The 19,584-nt window shown below is 35.7% G+C and overlaps 1 protein-coding gene across 5 annotated transcripts in view; it reads right to left on the minus strand.

The window, feature by feature from the left end:
- Positions 1 to 223: 223 nt before the first annotated feature.
- The window catches only part of NMBR (neuromedin B receptor), an 84,750-nt gene continuing 65,389 nt past the window's right edge, over positions 224 to 19,584 (minus strand). For 3 of the 5 annotated variants that reach the window (XM_038526193.1, XM_038526192.1, XM_038526194.1), the window contains 3 exons: positions 16,520 to 17,580; positions 2,741 to 3,089; positions 224 to 860 (listed from right to left, as the gene is read on the minus strand). In XM_038526193.1, the coding sequence (XP_038382121.1) occupies positions 459 to 860; positions 2,741 to 3,089; positions 16,520 to 16,941 (1,173 nt within the window). In that variant the 5' untranslated portion in view covers positions 16,942 to 17,580 and the 3' untranslated portion in view covers positions 224 to 458. Of the gene's footprint in view, positions 861 to 2,740; positions 3,090 to 3,359; positions 5,565 to 15,708; positions 15,800 to 16,519; positions 17,581 to 19,584 lie in introns of those variants that run through there. The other 2 variants (XM_038526195.1, XM_038526196.1) reach the window with 2 other exon arrangements.

The following is a 19,584-nucleotide window of genomic DNA, read 5'->3' on the forward strand; positions in this document are numbered from 1 at the left end:
AAAAGAGATAAATACATGCACTGCTTATGAATAAAATTCACCAGGAAAATATGACTTGTATTTCAAATAATGAGAGTTTGAATATTACCCTCACTGAATCATCAAGTCAATATAGGAATTCATTTCATGCTTCAAGATAAAACAAATTTAAGATAAATACATTAGAGTTGTCTCTAACAACAGCTTAAATCCTGAAACAATATTAATTTATACACATATAAAATGGCATCTTGGATGACTTTTAATGTGAGACATATATTTTTCAATGTAATTTAAAATCCTGTTCAGAGAAGAATGCTAGCTGTTTGTCTTGCCTTTTCTGAGTCAATCATGAAATCACCTGATGAATTAGCTAAGCAATAGTAAGAATGAGGAAATTGCTTCTTTCTGCTCTGCTCAATAGATAGTAAGGTGAGTAAATTCTTTCCATGTAGTAAGTTGTAAGTAGAAGGGCTAAATCACAATGCCATTTCCTGCTTCATGCTGTGCCCATTTAATAAAACTGAATTGGTCATCATGTTCTTAGCACTGCTTTTCAGAGATGTCATAGGCACTGCAGAAGAGCTGTGAAGGTAGCTGGTTGATCTCTCTCCATAGGACTTCCTCCCACAGCAGAGCTGGCTATTGAAATGCCTCCTGAAGCTTTCACTGAGTAGATAAAGAGCAAATGGATTGACACAAGAATTGCAAAAGCTCAGAACCCTGGCAACCAAGGTGACAATCATGTGGCCTAGAGATGGGTCAATCTCATTATAATTGAAAGACCTATACATGTAGAGAATGTGATTTGGAAACCAACAGAAGACAAAGCAGCCCACAAAGACCAGCACAATTTTCGCCAGGCGTTTCCGTGTTTCCATCTGCAAGTACAAGGAAATAGTCCCATCAGTTAAAATGAAACTGGAACCATCCTCATGTGAGACAACATGGTGCAAAAAGATTAAAACTTACCATGGCATACAAATGCAGCCAAAAATACAAAAATTATTTTCTTCAACAAAGTGATGATTTCAAGAGTTTGACAAATCCTATTTTGGTCACTATACTCTTTCATCTAAAAATATTTGACAGCCTATACAAGACTAGATGATAAACTATTAATAAATGGCTATATCTTCATGTTAAAACTGTGACCTAAAAAATTCTCTTATTTTTAACTACTTTCTTGTTGCTTACAGTCTTACTGTGTTCACTTTAAATATAAATCTTTTCTGTTTGTATCAAATCCACTGACTTAATGAACCACATAATAAATTCAAGATTAGATTCTTTTTTAAATCAGGGAAATTGAAATAGAGCATGACTTTTTAAATCCTTATTACACACACAAACAAAAACACAAAACCTGAGATTTGAAGTTCTGGCTCACATAAATCAAAATCACTGATTGACTATCAAATCTGTAAGTATTTACTATGTTAGATTACCTTTAAAAATAAAAATACATTTTTTTCTTTTCATAAACTTTATATATGGTATTTGCTGTTTTATAAGAAAGCCTTCAGAAATGTGATAGAGAAAATTCAAAATTTAGTCTAAAAATTATTTTTCTAACATCTAAAGTTCAAGGTTTAGCTCATATTTGTCTTATTTGCTTAAATGTTTAAATAAGGCAACATGAGTGTGAAAACTTAATTTATCAAAAGATACTGATAGTAAGCAGAATGATATTTTCAGAGCTAAAACTATTGATAATTAACCAGAACATGCCAAAGAAAACTGGAAAGGTTTCCAATTAAGACGGATCTGATGTTGGGTGGTAGTCGTGAACAGTGTTGGGGGAAGCAAATAAAAGTGCAGCAAAGAGGAGGAAAGCAAAATGTGGTACTCCAGATGTATTCTAGTGGCATGAGTTAAGTAAGATGGCAATATTTAGGAACTCAATTGTGAAATTTATATTATGAAGCATTGTCTACCCTAGCAGGTGGAGCATGGGTGCAAGAATTTCATGGCAGTCTATACTTGGAGACTCAAATGCACAGACTGGCTGTTGGCGTTGAGATTACTTCTTAGCAGATATCAAGCCCAATTACCAAGTCAGAGTCTGTAAGTCCCAATAGAAAAATTCACAAAAACAAGCAGAACTAATGCCATTTAAAAAAACAAAAGTGGAGGTGGGAGGGTAAAAGAAACTCAGTTTTAGAAACCAAAGCAAAAAGTCAAATACCCAAACTGAGATACAGATTGGATTACAGGGCAAAGGAAAAAGTACAGTGAGCCTATGACTTGGATTTTTTTTTTTTTGTTTCAATGATGCTACATATTTAGACAATTCTGGCATCCTACACAAACTGCACCCCCAGTTCCCAGACCATGTCCTACAGTCTTTCCTGATGGTCTTTGTCTCAGACTTTGTCATCCTTATTGGGCTAATGGGAGAAGAGACAATAATTAAATAAACTTATTCTTAAAATGTGATGATTTTCTGGCTTATTATGTTGTTTTTGCACTAACATTGGCAGGTAAGGAAATGCTTTCAAAGATATTAAATTTTAACAGCCCAGGCCCAGATGGCAGGTAAGGGGAACCTCAGTAGACCTCTACAGAGATGCTCTCCCCTCCTCCTCCCAACACAATGTCCCTTCCAGTTCGGGCTAAATGCAAATCCCAGTGCCCTGTGGCTCTTTTCTAATCTTTCATGGTACTGAGAATCCAAGAAATGGAACAGAAAGTAGCAGTGACTGCATCTGACCCCCACACCCCGAACACACACACACACACACACACCTGCCAAGCCTACCTGTTTTTTAGTATGTTCATTGTATTCTCCGGGAAGATTATGTGCACTTTTAATTAAGGTCTTTGCAATATGATAATAATAAACGCTAATAATAGCCAGTGGTATGAGGAAATAAACCAAGAAGATGAGCACTGAGTGAATCTTTGGGTGTAATTCATCCGTCTGAGGGTAGGGTATACACGCCGTGAAGTTGCCATTTTCCAAACTATCAATGCGCTTCACTTCGGAAAACACGGCTTCGGGAACGGCCAGCAGCACCGAGAGCACCCAGATGCCCACCGCCTTCGCGCAGGTGCACAGCACCGCCCCGGACGTCTGCATGTCCATGGGGTTGACGATGGCTCTGTACCTGGCAAACAACACGCCCCACATTACTCTCGTAGACAAATGGAAAGGGAAAGAGAAAGAGCCAGGGAGGGAGGGAGGGAGGAAGATCCTACTTGCTGATACTCTATTATTCCCTAGCTGGTTTGCAGTGTATGGAATACTTGGTACCTCCGATGTCTGTCTGTCTGTCTGTCTGTCTCCAAGTCACTCCACTGCTTGTTGGCACAGAAGATGGGAAGAGACAGGGAAAGATTTTAAGCTGTCATTCTTCAAATTGCATTGATTTGCTTACCTCTTTCACAAGCTCTTTCTTTCCGAAATCCATACATGCCACAAAGTAGCATCAGTTACTGAATTTCTTGTTGAAATCATTATATTTTCAAAAAACATAAAAAGATCACTGCTGAAATTGCAGGGAATAGACAATAACTCTAAAATATAAAATGTTTACAAAATAATTTTACTAAGTTCTATCTTAATACTTGCCTTTAGCTTTTGAGCTTAAGTCTCCTACTTTTTTCCCTAAGGACGTTAGTAAAACTTACAGACTATCTAGACGGTGATTTCTGCCATGTTTCTTTCGATCATAAGAGCTGAAAGAACTGAAGATGAAATAACATTCTGTCTTCGCAGATCAAATTTATTTCATGTTGAGACCTCATGAAATCCTCTCTTCCTATATAATGCCATCATACTGGTGAAAGGAAACACACTCCAGAACTTAAGGGCTTAACCAATCCAAACAGCTAAATCACTCACACACTTTTAGGCAATAATAATGCAAAAAAAAAAATTTGTTAGTGAACATTAAATTATTTATATTTTTCTGAAAGTATTTCTGTTATAGTATATCTAGGTTGTTAACAAGATAGAATAAAAAGTGATTTTAGTCAAACAAATCTGAACCTTTGTCTCATCTCTAATACCTTTTGGAAAATCACTTAAGATCTTCATCTGAAAAAAAAAAAAGATCTTCATCTGTAGGGTGAGGATTTATAACATTTCTCTCAAAATTTTTTGATTATACAAAAATAAAATGCCTAATTAGCAGATGTGCCTGCCAATTAGCAGATACTAACTGTTATGATTCTGTACCTTTTCCTTATTTACGTTTGATTTAGTCTTGTGTTCTAAAAAACTCAGACTATTTCAAGCACCATAACAACTGGGTAAGGTGTTCTGAGGTTCTGTAAAGATGTTTCCCATCGCCTATAGGAGAGGAACAGCTCCCAGCCTGAGGGAGCCTCTCCTTCTCCTTCCTGACTTGCATAAAGTGTCATTCCCAGGCCCTCAAGAAGAGAAGTTCCGTATTTTTATCTAGAGAGTCTTCCCATGTATAACAAGAAACATAAATTTTAAAGTGGAGTAGCAACAAAGGGCCTCGACACCAAATTAAATAAAGTAGCATGCATAATGCATTTATTTTACCCAGACTTTGCACATCGCAGAACACAGTAGACATGTGCTCCATCCTCATTCTGCTTAATTGCATGTTCTTAAGAAGCTAAAAGAAGAAATACAATAAGTAACTAGAATGAGCTATTTTTTTTGTTTCTTTAAACTTTTTATTAGATTAATACATTCAAAGAGGTGTTATTTTTGTTTTGTTTTGTTTTCTTCTTTTTCATCAGAGTGCACTAAGAGCCCATAAAGAAAAATAGAAACCCTCAATTTCATTTCAGGTCCTTCTCCTGGCTGGGACGAACCAATGTCATGTCATTATCTCCGTATATCTAAGAAATGTATCTTTGCCACTATTTCTTGAAATAAATATTATAGACATTTGCTTTTGACATCCTGTTATGGAGGTTGAAAATTTTCTCTTATACTACCTCTATTCCTCCCATTACTAACTTCCTGGTTTAGTATGCTATATTAAATGTTTATAAAATAGTCACTATATTGTTATTATAACTAAACAAGTATCTCACACTACAGAATTAAACAAAATATATTTTCTTTCTTACACATGTCTCTAATATACCTACATTTGCTACTTGATTATTTTCTTGTTTGTATAATTTTTCATGTTCCTGTATTTCCTTTTTTTTTCAATGTTCTTTTGCCACCTTGCTGAATAATTGGGGTCCCAGTGTTTGAATCTCAATTCCTCTTTCTTAGTCTTTTACTTTATTAAGATCATCTCCACCTTTTTTGGTTTTACACCTGAGATACTTTATAAGCTTTAGCTTCCACTCTTTCTTCTGATTTTTTAAACCTCTGCTATCATATTTTTGATTTCTAGAAGTTCTTTCTAGTTTTCAAGTCACTCTTTTGCATAATATCCTATTCTTATGTTATAAATATATAACGTCTTATTGTATATCTAGAACTAATTCAGGAAATTTTACTTCTCTTTCTGGTATAGTTTCAGTAATAGTTAACAATAGTAGCACAGCTTCTCTCAAGTTTCAAGGGAAAAAAAATCTTTTTTCTCACAATAAAATCCAAGCGAATAACTACTTAGAAGAAGGCTATTCCCTTCACAGAGTCCAGTAACTGAAGTTTAGTACCAATATACATTATTTTCACTGTGGATCCATTTTTTCTTTTTACATGTTCAGGTGTCCCTCTCTTCCTTTTTTTTTTTTTTTTTTTTTAAACATTAGTTGTGATGCTGTTCTTGGAATTCATGGAAATACAATTAAAGCAGATTTTAAACAAACAAACAAAAAAACAACTAATACCTTCAAAGAGGTTTATTTATTTGGTTTCTTTATGTTGGAATTTCTCCCCAAAAGTTAGATATCTACCACCTGCCAGTTCATATTTAAGATTAAAGTTTACAAAGCTGATGGTAGGGGATCCCTGGGTGGCTCAGCGGTTTGGCGCCTGCCTTCGGCCCAGGGCATGATCCTAGAGTCCTGGGATCGAGTTCCGCATCTGGCTCCCTGCATGGAGCCTGCTTCTCCCTCTGCCTGTGTTTCTGCCTCTCTCTCTCTCTCTCAGTCTGTGTCTCTCATGAATAAATAAATAAATTTAAAAAAAAAAGCTGATGGTAAATTCTTTTGTAAAGGGAGGAGATGGGAAAAGAGTAGAGAAGTTTTAGGGGGTGATGAATACTAAAAATTAATCAATTAAGTAGCCTTTCTTTATTAGATTGTCAGAAATCTCAAAGAATATTCTGGTCTTTCCTTTGTGGATTTAAAAGGGAAGGAAACTTCACTCCCCATGCCTTTATTCTACCCCATATCTAACCACTTAAACATAAATTATGTTAAGGAAACTGCGAAGAGAAATGAAAGCTGTAACTTTTTCATTCTGACAAGATTGCCACAGTAAAGCTAGCAACCAATCTAGAATTCTTAATTTAGGAGAAAAAAACTATTAGGAGTGTAAGACATGGGTAGAGAAGCCTTTTCAACTGGAATGATTCTTGGTCATACCCTGCAAGAAATGGAAATAGATTTTGGATCTTCCCCTAAAGGATACAAACTTGACAGAAAGGGGAGTATCAACAATTCAATAAAGCCAGAAATTGCAGTTTAAAACAAGAGATGATGCAGCCCGGGTGGCTCAGCGGCTTAGGGCCACCTTCAGCTCAGGGCGTGATCCTGGAGACCCGGGATCAAGTCCCATGTTGGGCTCCCGGCATGGAGCCTGCTTCTCCCTCTGCCTGTGTCTCTGCCTCTCTCTCTGTGTCTCTCATAAATAAATAAAATCTTTTAAAAAAAATGAAAAAGAAAAAAGAAAACAAGAGATCACTGAAGTGTCATTATTAGTACTTACATATCACTTATAATTGCCAAATAATAAACTTTACATTAATGTTTCCTATACATCTTTGAAAGGATAAAAAGTCAAACAATATAGTGCAAATTAATATGGACATGCTTAATCATCCTTCCTTCAAATATTTATAAAAATGTAAGAATGATAGTCTCTCAATGTACAAACCATCTCATTAAATTTCGTAGCATAATACATATGTGTGAAAGTTATCTTTTTTTTTCTTTCAGATTGTCTCAGAAAGGTATTCCTCATTGAAAACTAGAAAATAAAAAAAAAATTTTTTAAAAATGAAAACTAGAAAATAATCAAAAGGAACTAAAAACATAATCATCATTCATGTACTAAATATCAATAAATAGATATGCTTCTTCATTAATTTCTGTTTTGAACCTTGCACTTACCATCTCTGTGTATAGTCTAAATTTAACATAAAGAGCTAATGAAATATAATCATATTACAAAATATATCATGAAAATTGGATCATTTTTAGCTCATATAAAGTCATCTCAGTATCTCAAAATCTCCATCTACACATTTCTGTAAACCTACTAGTTACATTATCCAGTTTCTTCTATCATCTATCTATCTCTTTCTCTCTCTCTTTCTTTTGGCTTATCATACTTTCATTTATCAGAGGCCAACAAAGAGTTTAAATGTGATCAATCTGACAAAGGAGAGAAAGGTATCATGGAAGCAAGAGAGAAAGAGAAAATTTCAAAAAGACGTATAGACCTCTGTGTCAAATACTCCCTGAAGACAAAAATGAAAACGAAAACCTCCTTTTGCTTACTATTCTATCTAAAGTACATAACATAATGCTTGACCCATAACCATTTCTCAATGAATGTTTGTTGAACTGATAAGGAAATGTGATCTGAGCGGCCAGGAGATTACTTAGTAAAAGCAGTTTTGGTAGACTAGGATGGTCGTTGAATATTAGGTTAAGGTTAGAATGAATGTCAGAGATGGATACTCAGTCTAGTCTAGTGATGCCCAAGCTGGATCCAATTTGGAATCATATAGAGCTGAAAACAGATAGAGGAGTAGGTTTTTCCTCAGATTCACTGGCACAGAGTCTCTAGGATGTAAAATGTGAGGTTCTGCATTTTACTAAGATTTTCAAATGATTCTGAATACAAACCAGGTTTAGAAACCACCTTTTAAGAAGATTGATTGTGGCGATAAGCATCTTTCTACAAGACCCCTGTGAGCTTGTCTGGTGCAAAGGACACACATTCAGCAGTGGAGAGCATCTGGAATCCAGCAAAAGTTCAGCATTAAAAATTACATGCCTGACCTATACAATATGTCACATGATTTTTCTTTAAGATCTGTTTATTTATTTTAGAGAAAGAGTGTGTGTGAGCCAGGGAAAGGGCGGGGGGTGGGGGGGGAGAGAGAGAGAGAATCCTCAAGCTGACTCCCCACTGAGCATGGAGCCTTTCACGGGGCTCTGTCCCAGGATCATGAGCTAAGCTGAATACAAGAGTCAGTCACTTAACTGTCTAAGACACCCAGGTGCTGAACATCATATTTTAAAAGTATTTATAGCTTATAGCGATAAAACTTATTGTGACTAAAATCACTAAATTTATTATTTAAAAGTATCTGTTCATGATTATAGAACAGAATGTCTATAACGATAATCTTTTAAAAATAATGTAAGAGTGGGATGTCACTTTGGAAAGGATGAGAAATACCAAATTTGATTACAGAGGGCTCAGCAATTCCATTTGTTCTTTACTCCCCTCCACTAAATCACTTTGTTCTTAACCCATTAAAGTATATGACTTAAATGACACATGAAGGTGTCACAAGGAGAATGACAATGACAAATCAGGGTGGTGAAGGCAACAGGTTAGAACTAGCCAGTCTAAGATTAAAGGAATTAGAGAAGGCCTATAGAAGGTAGAGAGCTCATTTTCATTAATTTACAATAGGCTTATTTTGTTTTCCACTTCAATGCCTATTATTTAAAAAGTAACTACATATGTGAATAAAAATTGGCTTGAATGAAAGGGTCATTTGTTATCCTGATACATAGTTGACACAGTATAAGTAGTTACACAGCAACATACTGTTTAGAAATGTTTTCACATTGTCATTTGAGAAAATAATCCTGTGCAGTAAAATTGATTAAAGTACCCATTTTGCAGAAAAGTTCATTGAAATTAAGGAATTAAATGATGTTGAAATGATCATAGAGCCAGCAGGCAGATGACTCAGGATTCCCACAAGACTATCTTGTGACTTCAGAGTCTATATATTTTCAATTTATGGAACATTGCAGAGAATGCAGCTGAAAGTGTATTATCTATTCTACTCATTTATAGAAATTTGACTTCCTTGTCCTTTTAAAGCCAGTGGTATTTTTAAGTGAAAAGACGGGATTCTCGGGTAGCTCAGTGGTTTAGTGCCTGCCTTCACGCCCAGGGCATGATCCTGGGGACCGGGGATTGAGTCCCACGTCGGGCTCCCTACATGGAGCCTGATTCTCCCTCTGCTGTGTCTCTGCTCTCTCCGTGTACCTCTCATGAATAAATAAATGAATTTTTTTTAAAAAAAGACTTAACTTATGTCTGTAATCACATTTTCTCAATTATAACAATCATTTTTATGGGAGTAACTAAGCCTCAATAGTACTAGCAAGTAATATTTCATATTTTTAAAGTCATCTCTAAAAACTACATTTTCATCAAATCAATGTAAATACCTATAGTCACCTCCAGGTCATGCTCTCATAATCTAAAACTACTTCTTATGAGATGTTTAATGCTTGGCTGTCTCTTAAAATGTGATTCTCTTCCAAAAATTAATTTAAATTAAATAACAATTATTAAAATTTTCATTCTCAAAATATTCCACCCAAATTTCCACAAATAATAAAAGTAAAGGGGATTTAAATTGAAAGTTTAAAAAATATTATTAATGAAAATCTGCAGAAGAAAAAAATCAAAACCTAGTGGCAAACAGATGAATCAAGGGAAGGGCTAGGGATAAATAAATGGTTAACATTTATTCTTGTTCCCCTTGAAGATCTATGACTAACTGGAAATAGAAAATACTGCCAGAACCTCAGTAAACCAGTGACATTTGCAAAGGTAGGCTATGAACCTAATAACAATGAATATTTTGTATCAATAATTAAAACAGTAAGTTAAGAGACAGCTCACTAAGTTTGAACCTAACAATATCAAGCTGGTTCATCACTTTGGATCCTGAATTAAAATTGAAAATAATTTCGATCATACAGAAACAAATGAGAATTCAGGAACAAAACAACAAACAATAAAAAAAGGAAATATAATGAAGATATGTATCTTATTGTGTAGAAAAAAAACATATGAACTTTCTGAATACCCGTTGTCAGTATATTTGGGATGTGGTTGGATTTTTCCATAGAGCTGAAAAAATTTACTGATTACATAAATATTATCTAAAACCTACATACTAATTCAAAAGTAGAAATAATAATGGAAAGTAAATGCACAAACATAGTATATAACTATTTTGTACTGAATATTGGATCAACTCCTTCCAGAAGAGAATCATCTATACCTCATGTCAACATCAGTTTTTCCAGAAATACAATAAATAAACAAGTAAGGATTAACTAAAAGATTTTAAGTTAGAACTTATTGAATGGACTATTATACAACCACAATAAAGGACGAGATCATGTCATTTGTGACAACGCAGATGGACGTAAAGGGTATCACACTAAGTGAAATAAGTCAGATCGAGAAAAACAAATACCATGTGATTTTTTTCATGTATGAATCCTGAAAAGCAAAACAAACGAACAATAATAATAAAAAGAATCAGATGTACAAATACAGAGAATGAGTTGGTGGTTACCAAAGGGAAGGGAGGTGAGGGGATAGCAAAATGGATGAAGGAGGGTGGGAGATTCGGGCTTCCAGTTATGCAATAAATATCATGAGAATAAGAGAAACAGCATAGAGAATTTAATCAATGTTATTATAATAGTGTTGCACAGTGACAGATGGTAGCTACACTTGTGGCGAGCATAGCATAATACATAGAGAAGTTGACTTACTATGTCATACACCTGAAACTAACATAACATTGTATGTCAACTATACTCAAATTTTATTTTTTTAAAAAGAACTTGCTGAGAACGAGAAAATAAAAACACAATAAAAAATTTTCAAGACCTTGGAGACTGGTCAACCCTTCTGAGGAATCAGCAACTAGAAGAACCAAAGAAATTATTATTTTTGTTCTTGAGACACACAACAGGAACTGTACTGCTGGGACAGCTAACAAGGAAAGTGTTGAATGTCAACTGTCTGACCTCCTGGCTCAGGCAGACCAGATGGACCCCTAGTTAATTGTAGCATCACAGGCAAAAGACTGACAGGTACATCTTAAAGAGTCTTTGTTTCCACTGAGAAGTGGGCCAAATAGAATCAGCATATATTATTAACTGAAAGCCTTGTCTGAGACATTGCAACATTGAGTAGAGCAATAGATAGAGCCTCAGAGACAGAACTCACCATCCAGCTGCCTTAACGATTCTAGTGTCCCTTCTCCTCTTTTGGTCTTTGCTCAATAGCCAGGTAGGAAAATAATAGGATCCTATTTAATATTTAATATTTAATATTTAATATCAGAAAAAACATAATCCAATACATTAAATTAAGATTAATTTCACTCTTATTATCTTATAGATTTTTAATATTGAATTTATAAATGCATTTTAATTAACAGTTACATTAAAAATAATAAAAATAATGCCTCAGCTCTGCAGTAGAAGACATTATTCTTTTGCAAATGAAGAAAATATTGCCTTCTGAGCATGTGTTTTGCACTATTTTATCATCTTCTCCAACTAGAACATTTGAACCAATAGATACAGGACTCACACTGACATGCCTAGTATATCCCCTCCTTATTTATAGTGTGTCCTAAAGGTTTCAAATCAAGGTGGATGAATAATCTTCAAAAACCATAAGATAATATATAAATGATGGCAATAGTGTGAATATTGTAAAAATTATACAGCACCCCCAATGTGCAAGAATCCTTCTAAAGAGAAGGAAAATGGACATAAGCTGGAAGCATTTGAGACTAGTGAGCAAAAGATATCAGACTTATTGGAGTCAACTTTTGTTTAACAAAAAAACATATGAATTCAAATTAAAAACAAATTAAGTGCAGGTTATAATTTATCTTGTTTTATGACTACATAAAAATAACACTGAGCCCTTCTTATGGAAAAATTGTTCACAAGCATGTGACTCACATTTGGTGATAGTATAAGCCACCTTATTGTCTTCAACTTTTATTTTTCCTCTACCTGAGTTTCCTTCATTTCTTTTTTTTTTTTTTTTTGTATGTTGTTAGGATCTTTATTTATAAGCTCTTTTAAATTCTTTTGGGGCAAGTTGAAAATAAAGAAGTCCTCACTCTGGTAAAATGGGTTATCTGTAGGGGGAGTGGGGAGTATTCTCTTAGTGAGGTATAGCCAGCTTGAACTCTCCAGAAGAGTTTAGAAACACTCTCTTAAGTGTAATGTCAGCACAGAGAAGCAAAGATTTCTAAACATACTATCCAGGGGTCCAGACCAAAGAAAGCATCTCCAGTTGGGGTCAGTTGGTTAATCAGTACCTGAGCTTTGATCAGGAGTTTTGGTGAAAACTCAGCAAACAGATTATGGCATTTCCTCCCATCACTGGACTGAGACTGACCAAAAAATGTTTCTGACAGCTAAGGAGTGTTAGATCCAGGTCCTACATTTGATCTGTTTCAGTATTTTAGCAAATAATTGTACTGAAGAGAATATGTTTTCATTGGTATAATATCCAGATAAGGCTAATGATTCAAGGTTCATACCTAACAAAATTAGCTCAGTTATGGAATTAAATCTGATTATCCTAATTGGCAAACAAAAGCTTGAAATCATTACTATATTAGCACTTTATTCAGATTTGGTGCAAAGTTATTTTTGCATCCAATCCAGCATTGTCTATTTAATATCAGAAAAAAAATAATCCAATACATTAAATTAATATTAATTTCACTCTTATTATCTTATAGATTTTTAATATTGAATTTATAAATGCATTTTAATTAACAGTTACATTAAAAAGAATAAAAATTAACACCTAGTTTTACATTTTTAAACACATAAAATTATAAATTTTACAGTTCAGCACCAGGAATCTGAGAAATTTATTCCTGTAAAGGAAAAAAGAAGAACCCATGCTTAAAAGTTATTTGCATTTTAATTAGGGGCTTTTAGAGGGTGAAAGGTCTTCATGCATCAAAGAAATGATATTCTAAGCCTGAAAATGAAACTACTGTAATAAATAGTGAAGGAGAGATCTATCATGCCAACCACAAAGTATGTTTATGGGACTCCACCTATTCAGTATCATAGCACACATGTGAGAGTGTGTGTGTGTGTGTGTGTGTGCGTAAAACTGTTAGAAACATAATACCTCAGAGAATACACAAGTGCCTGTAATTAGCTATTTAATGTGAGCAAGCAAACAAGTACATTTTCAAAATCAAAAAAAAAAAAAAAAGCCAAGATAAAAATAGACAACAAATTGAGGTCAACACTCTCACCATCTCATGCCCTGTATCTCCTCCTCCTACTCTGGTTATGATACGCCTCTGAGGCACATCTACAGTAAACACAAATGACCTTTTCCAAGAATGTATCAGTTGAAACTTCTCGAAAAAGTTTGGAAAGCCAAGGATTAATAACTTCAAGTGCCAAAAGTGTCATCCACACTACCCTTTGGTCATATTTGAACCTAACAGATACAGTACTGAACACATTGAACAAGGTGATTTAGGTCTCAAGGCAGATTCATGAAAATCATATCTCTTATTTCAGTCTCTGCTTTCCAGTGATTCTGTCATCAATGTTCTAAAACACTGAAGTCCACATCACATTGGGATATGTTTTCTGAAATAGAATTATCTTCTGTTTCTTTTCTACATTACTGTGATCTCTACTTCTAATTCTCTATTTTCTTAAGCAAAGAAATTTAAGCTATCTCATGAAAATAGGATATTTGGTTTAACAAATGAATTTGTTGCTTAAAAACTCTACTAACAGGGTTTTGGGGTTTTTTTGTGTGTGTATGTGTTTGTTGTTTTAGTTTTCCTATTGCTACAACTACTACTTAATTTTGATTTCGAGATGTTTCTTTTATCTTGCAATCACATTTTATGGTTTTCTTTCCTTTTGTTGAATCTAATGAATCAACTTTTGCAACCATTTTTCCTTTTTTACTCTTGGGTTCTTTATTTCAAACTGAACTTTTTAGTCTACCATTAAGTAGGAAAAATCATTAATACTTTCTTACACTTAGAAAAACAATAATGCTGCTTAATGGTGAAGAGTATGGTCTTTGAACTGAGCTCAAATGCTGACTCCATCATTGTGAGGTCATGAAAATGTTGCTTTATTTCAAGACTTAGTTTTCTTAACTTTAAAATAGTAACAATATTAATGCCTACTTACTAGTGTTGTGAGGGTAATAAATTTACACAGAAAAGGCACAATGCTAAGGGTGATTAGTCTTCTACTTGTTCTCAAATTCACAGGATGTCAAAACATTGGTTAGACAGAATGTGAGGCGATCAAGTACTTATCAACACTTGATTACTGTGTTCTGGAAGAAAAATAGAAGTGTAGATAATATACAGCAAAACATTTCCAAACCATTTCAACTGAATATTGGAATGTATTGGGTCATTTCACCACCAGTGATTTCAATTCTTCAATTTATATTTCTAAAACACACACTAATAGGCAGGAGTAGAATCTGGACCAAGTAGAAGAGGCCACCCACCTTTTTTAATCCTTATTGTTACGTTGTCTGTGGTGCATTTACAAAGTACATGACATACATAACAAACTGAAAAAGTCAGTAAATACATAAGGTATAGCATGTTCTGTCAGCTTGGTCAGAGCAAACTTACCTGTGGGTCTCCCTGATAACAGAGTGAGAAAAATGGCATGAAATAAACTCAAGCCCCAGATCTTACTACTGATAAAAGCACAATGATAGTAATTTTAACTATTGTAGTGATAATTATTCATTAAGTTTCATTCTAATCATTAAGTAGAATTTCTTAACTTTCTAATTAAAATAGAGCCTATAAAGGAGGTCAGCTAAACTAAAAAGTCACATTTTAATCTAGGATTCAAAGAAAACTTCATAAAAGGTAATAGAAATGGTGTCATAGTAGCAAGACGAGGTGCATAATTTACCCAAAGGCACCCATTTTTATAGGAAAGTGGTTTTAGAGAGACTATGACACAAACCAAAAAAGTCAATATTAGGTTTAAAAAGGCAGAAGCTCTCAACTCGCTGGTGATTGTTGTCTTTCCTTCAATGAAGAATAACACTTCAATGCCAGAGTAATGGAAGGGTATTATTGCAAATACCAGGAAATTTAGATGGACTCATTTTCCATTAATAACAACATATAAATTGAAAAAGAGGAGAGTGAACACCTCCTTAATCACCCAAGTTCAATTGTTTATCTAAATAGCTTAAGTCCATACCCCATCCTCAAGGGAATTAGACCAGGTCTCTATGCACAGTTGCCTAATTGGACATTTTGTCCCCACTCCCACCCAGACATTCCTCCTGCTTAAATGCCTGAAAGCATGATTATAGAGAGACTGAGACCTCTGGACCAGGAGTCAGCAGACCTGGATTCTCTTCTCTGCTCTGCCAGAGGGACTTACATCCCCAGTGCCTCAACATCTTCTCCTGGAAAATGACATAGTTGAACTTAGCTGATCTGCTAAGGTAGAATAATGGACACTTCCCCACCTTTGAAATATGTGAAAAGCAGAGTTGATATCAAAAATGTATTTTTATAGCATCTTAAGACACTAAAATTTGGTACCTACCTGTTGAGGAGGGGTGTCACTTAACTTGAAGTATTAAAACAAGAATGCGCAGTCATCTATCTGAAGAGCACTTACTATTGTAGTTGTTTGACTTCAAATAAAACAGAATTTAGTTAATATGTGTAAATGGTATTTCCCTATATTTGAAAAAAAAACTTCAAAATTAAACATTTCCCTAATATTAATTCAGACATTCTTACCTATCATGTTATTAAAATACTGAATAAGGAACTGCACTTCTAAACTTTTGGCACACAAGAAAAACCTCTACATGATAGTTGCACTGTTGTCCGATTATTCTGTAGCTTTTCTATGAAGTAAATAATAAAGATTCCCAAAGTGTGTGCAGGGGAGAAGGAAGACTAGGATATGCCATTTTAAAACTCCTTTTTTTTTTTTTTTTTTTTTAAGATTGTACTTATTTGTTCATGAGAGACACAGAGACACAGGCAGAAGGAGAAGCAGGCTCCTCGCAGGGGGCCTCATGCGGGACTCAATCCCCAGACCTGGGATCGCCCTGAGCTGAAGGCAGATGCTCAACTGCTGAGCCACCCTTAAAACTACTATCAAACTAACGCAATGTTAATTATTTTAAAAGTAATGATTTTCTTCTTCTTCTTCTTTTTTTTTTTTTTTCAGGCTTCACAGCTCGGTCCGTTTTAACTCCTTTCATTCCAAATCCCAGATACACTCTCTCTCCTTCACTCCTTGCCCATCCCCAGACTTTCCAAACTCCCTCTTCCCCCCAGGAGCGCTCCTTACCCTCTTCCACCTCTTTCCCAGGCCACATCGCCACTACCTGCGCCCTTACCTGTCGGCGCTGAGGGCAGTGAGAGTGAACACGGAAACCCCCACGGAGGTGAGCTGGATGACGGGGATCAGTTTGCAGCCCACCTTCCCGAACATCCACTCGTCAAAGAAGTAGCGCGACGCGTCCACCGGGACGCAGGTGAGCAGCAGCAGCAAGTCCCCGGCGGCCAGGTTAGAGATGAAGATGTTGGGGACGCTCCTCATGGCGCTGGTGGTGATGAAGATCTTCACCAGCATGATGTTGCCCAGCAAGCCCACGGCGATGATGAGCAGGTAGAGGGACGGGATCACGCAGCGGATGGCGAACTTGGCGCCGGTCCCGTCCGAGGCGGGCAGAAAGTCCGGGCCGGACCCCCCCGGAACCCAGCCGCTCTGATTCTCGCCCGCGGCCCCCGAGAGGTTGCAAAGCGCCTTGGGGGGCATGGTCTCCTTCCCAGGAGAGCCCGCTGGGGTTTCATGCGCCCAGGTGCCCTGAAGCGTAACACACACTTGGGCTTAATCAATGTCCCTCTCACAGGGACAGGTTCCCCGCCTGGGGGGGGCTCGTGGTCACACTGCCCCGCATCCCAAAGACGCCCGGGACTTGGTGAGAAGTCTGTCCACGCTCTGGTGCTTCATCTCTGGAAGGGGCACATTGGCGCCTGCTGGCTCCAAATTAAAAAAAAAAAAAAAAAAAAAAAGGAAAAAAAGGCAAAGCAGTTGCGTCTTTGTGCTAATCCTCAGTGGTTTATTTCCTTTACAGCTAGCGGAAAACAGTCCTTTAGTGAACAAAGATTTATCCCTCCGGAATTAATAAAAGTACCTGCTGGACAGTTCCCGGGGAGGCGAGGAAGTGATCCCGTAGCTGCCCAACGAAGCGCAACTGAAACCCTGGGGAACCAGCGGAGGGGCGGCTGGCACTTTCTGCAGTTCCTGCTGTCGCGTGTGGAATTTGAGGGGATCTGATTCCTCTCACTCTGCGCCCCTACATAGTTACAGTCTTACCCGCCTCCGAGCGGGAGGAGCCCCAGACAGTTTGCGAACCTCAGAATTTAGGGGCTGGGCTAGGAAGGCCCTGGAACTCTGAATTTAGGAAAGAGAATGAGAGACAAAGGATGGAGTAAATGAATGGAATTCCCTCTTCATTCTTCCTTGACCCATTTTTTTCACCCCAAATATGGAAACTCTTTCCAACAGCTGGCAAATTAGTTTTAAACTTCTTTTTATTGGAATACAGTACGCATAAGGTATGCAATTCTTGAATGTACAGCTTAATCTAACCACCATTCAGAACCTACAATCTAACCACTGTCCCTTGAAATGACTGTCCCTTGAAATGACACTATTTATTCTGCCTTTTGTCATCTAAGATTAGTTTGCTGGTTTTGAGCATCCTATAAATGGAAACTTAAAGTATTTAATCTTGTGTCCGGTTTCTTTCATTCAGCATTATATATGTGAGACCCCTTTGTGATTTTTGTGTGTGGTATTTTTCATTGTCATATAGTATTCCAGTATAAACATACCACTGTATCTTTCCCTTCTAATGTTGATATTTTGAGTCTTGATAGTTTTAGCTAATCTGGCCAATGTCTCCATAAGTATTCTTTGCCTGTCTTCTGGTGTGCATTTGGATAAATTATATATCCAAATATATCATATATCCAGTATATTTTTTAGGTAAGAATGATTGAATATGTTCAATGTTAGCAGAAATAGACAATTTTCCAAAATAAATTCCAACTTTTTTTCTTTTGGAAACTTGCTGGACAATATCTACTAAGACTGAACATACGAGTGCCTATGACTGAGCAATGCTAACGTTAAATATAGTCTCAATACATAAATAATGCACTATTTTTTAGTTTCAGGTGTACAATTGCTGATTCAGCAATTCTATACATTACTCACTGCTCATCATGGTAAGTGTACTCTTTAATCCCCATCACCTGATACACTATTTTAAATAGGGTAGTCCCAAAACCAAAATGACTTTCCAAATTAACACCATCTGAGTTTAATGTAAACTTCTCAGAAGGGCACAATTCTGAAGTTAGTCAAATAACATCTTCATTAGGAAAAATATTAGGCTTGTTCTTGGTTCCTAAGGATAAAATTGCATGATAAAAATAAAATTAGTCAAGAACTACCTATAATGATCAGCATAAGCTGATGAAAAGTGCCAACCTATTTCTAGAATGTAAGCAATGTTTCAAGTATTTCTGACCAATAACAGCATTTAATTACCATAGGCTCATTAGACAAGATAAACATTTGCTCTATAGTCAATTTTATGTTTATTAACTTGATTATAAGTCTGTCCTTAACATATTCTTCTTGATTTCATTATTTAATTTGTTATTAGGTCACAGTTGGCTAAATAAAATAAGTTTGAATATATGTATATAAATCACTTTTATATATCAGATATATAGGCAATTAATAGCACATATAAGTTGAGAATGTCTCTAGGAATTTTATCTTCAAAGTTTTTTGAATTTTATCTTTTAACATCCAATCTTATTATGCAAAGTAAATTAACTATGAAAGCAATCTTTTACATTATGAAATCTCCCATTTTCAAATTGCAACTATCCCATTCTAACCTATTTTATATGAAAACATATTTTAGTCTAAATGGTTGTACAAAGAGACACCTGCATGGCTTAGTTTGCCTTTGGTTTAGGTCATAATCTCAGGGTCCTGGTAAGGAGCCCATGTTGGACTCCCTGCCCAGCTGGGAGTCTGCTTCTCCCTCTCTCTGCTCATGCTCTTTCTCTCTCTTTGTATCTCTCAAATAAATAAAGTCTTTAAAAAATAAAAATAAATAAATAAATTGCTGTATGAAAATCTGTATTCTCCTCTGTGTCTGATAATGCTAAGCATTTAGATGAGAAAAATGTTTAGTCTGAACACTGAATTACTAAATGTCCAATTGCCTGGCATTATAGAAATAAGACATCTAGATTATAGAATTTTTGCATTTTAAGTGGATCCATATGTATTTACTCAAAGTCTTAGGTTCATGAGATTGGAGAGCATAATGAATACTTTAATAATAATAGCCTTACTGATTTTTATTAAAAT

Source organism: Canis lupus, chromosome 1, assembly GCF_011100685.1.
Source record: "Canis lupus familiaris isolate Mischka breed German Shepherd chromosome 1, alternate assembly UU_Cfam_GSD_1.0, whole genome shotgun sequence".
Lineage (NCBI taxonomy): Eukaryota > Metazoa > Chordata > Mammalia > Carnivora > Canidae > Canis > Canis lupus.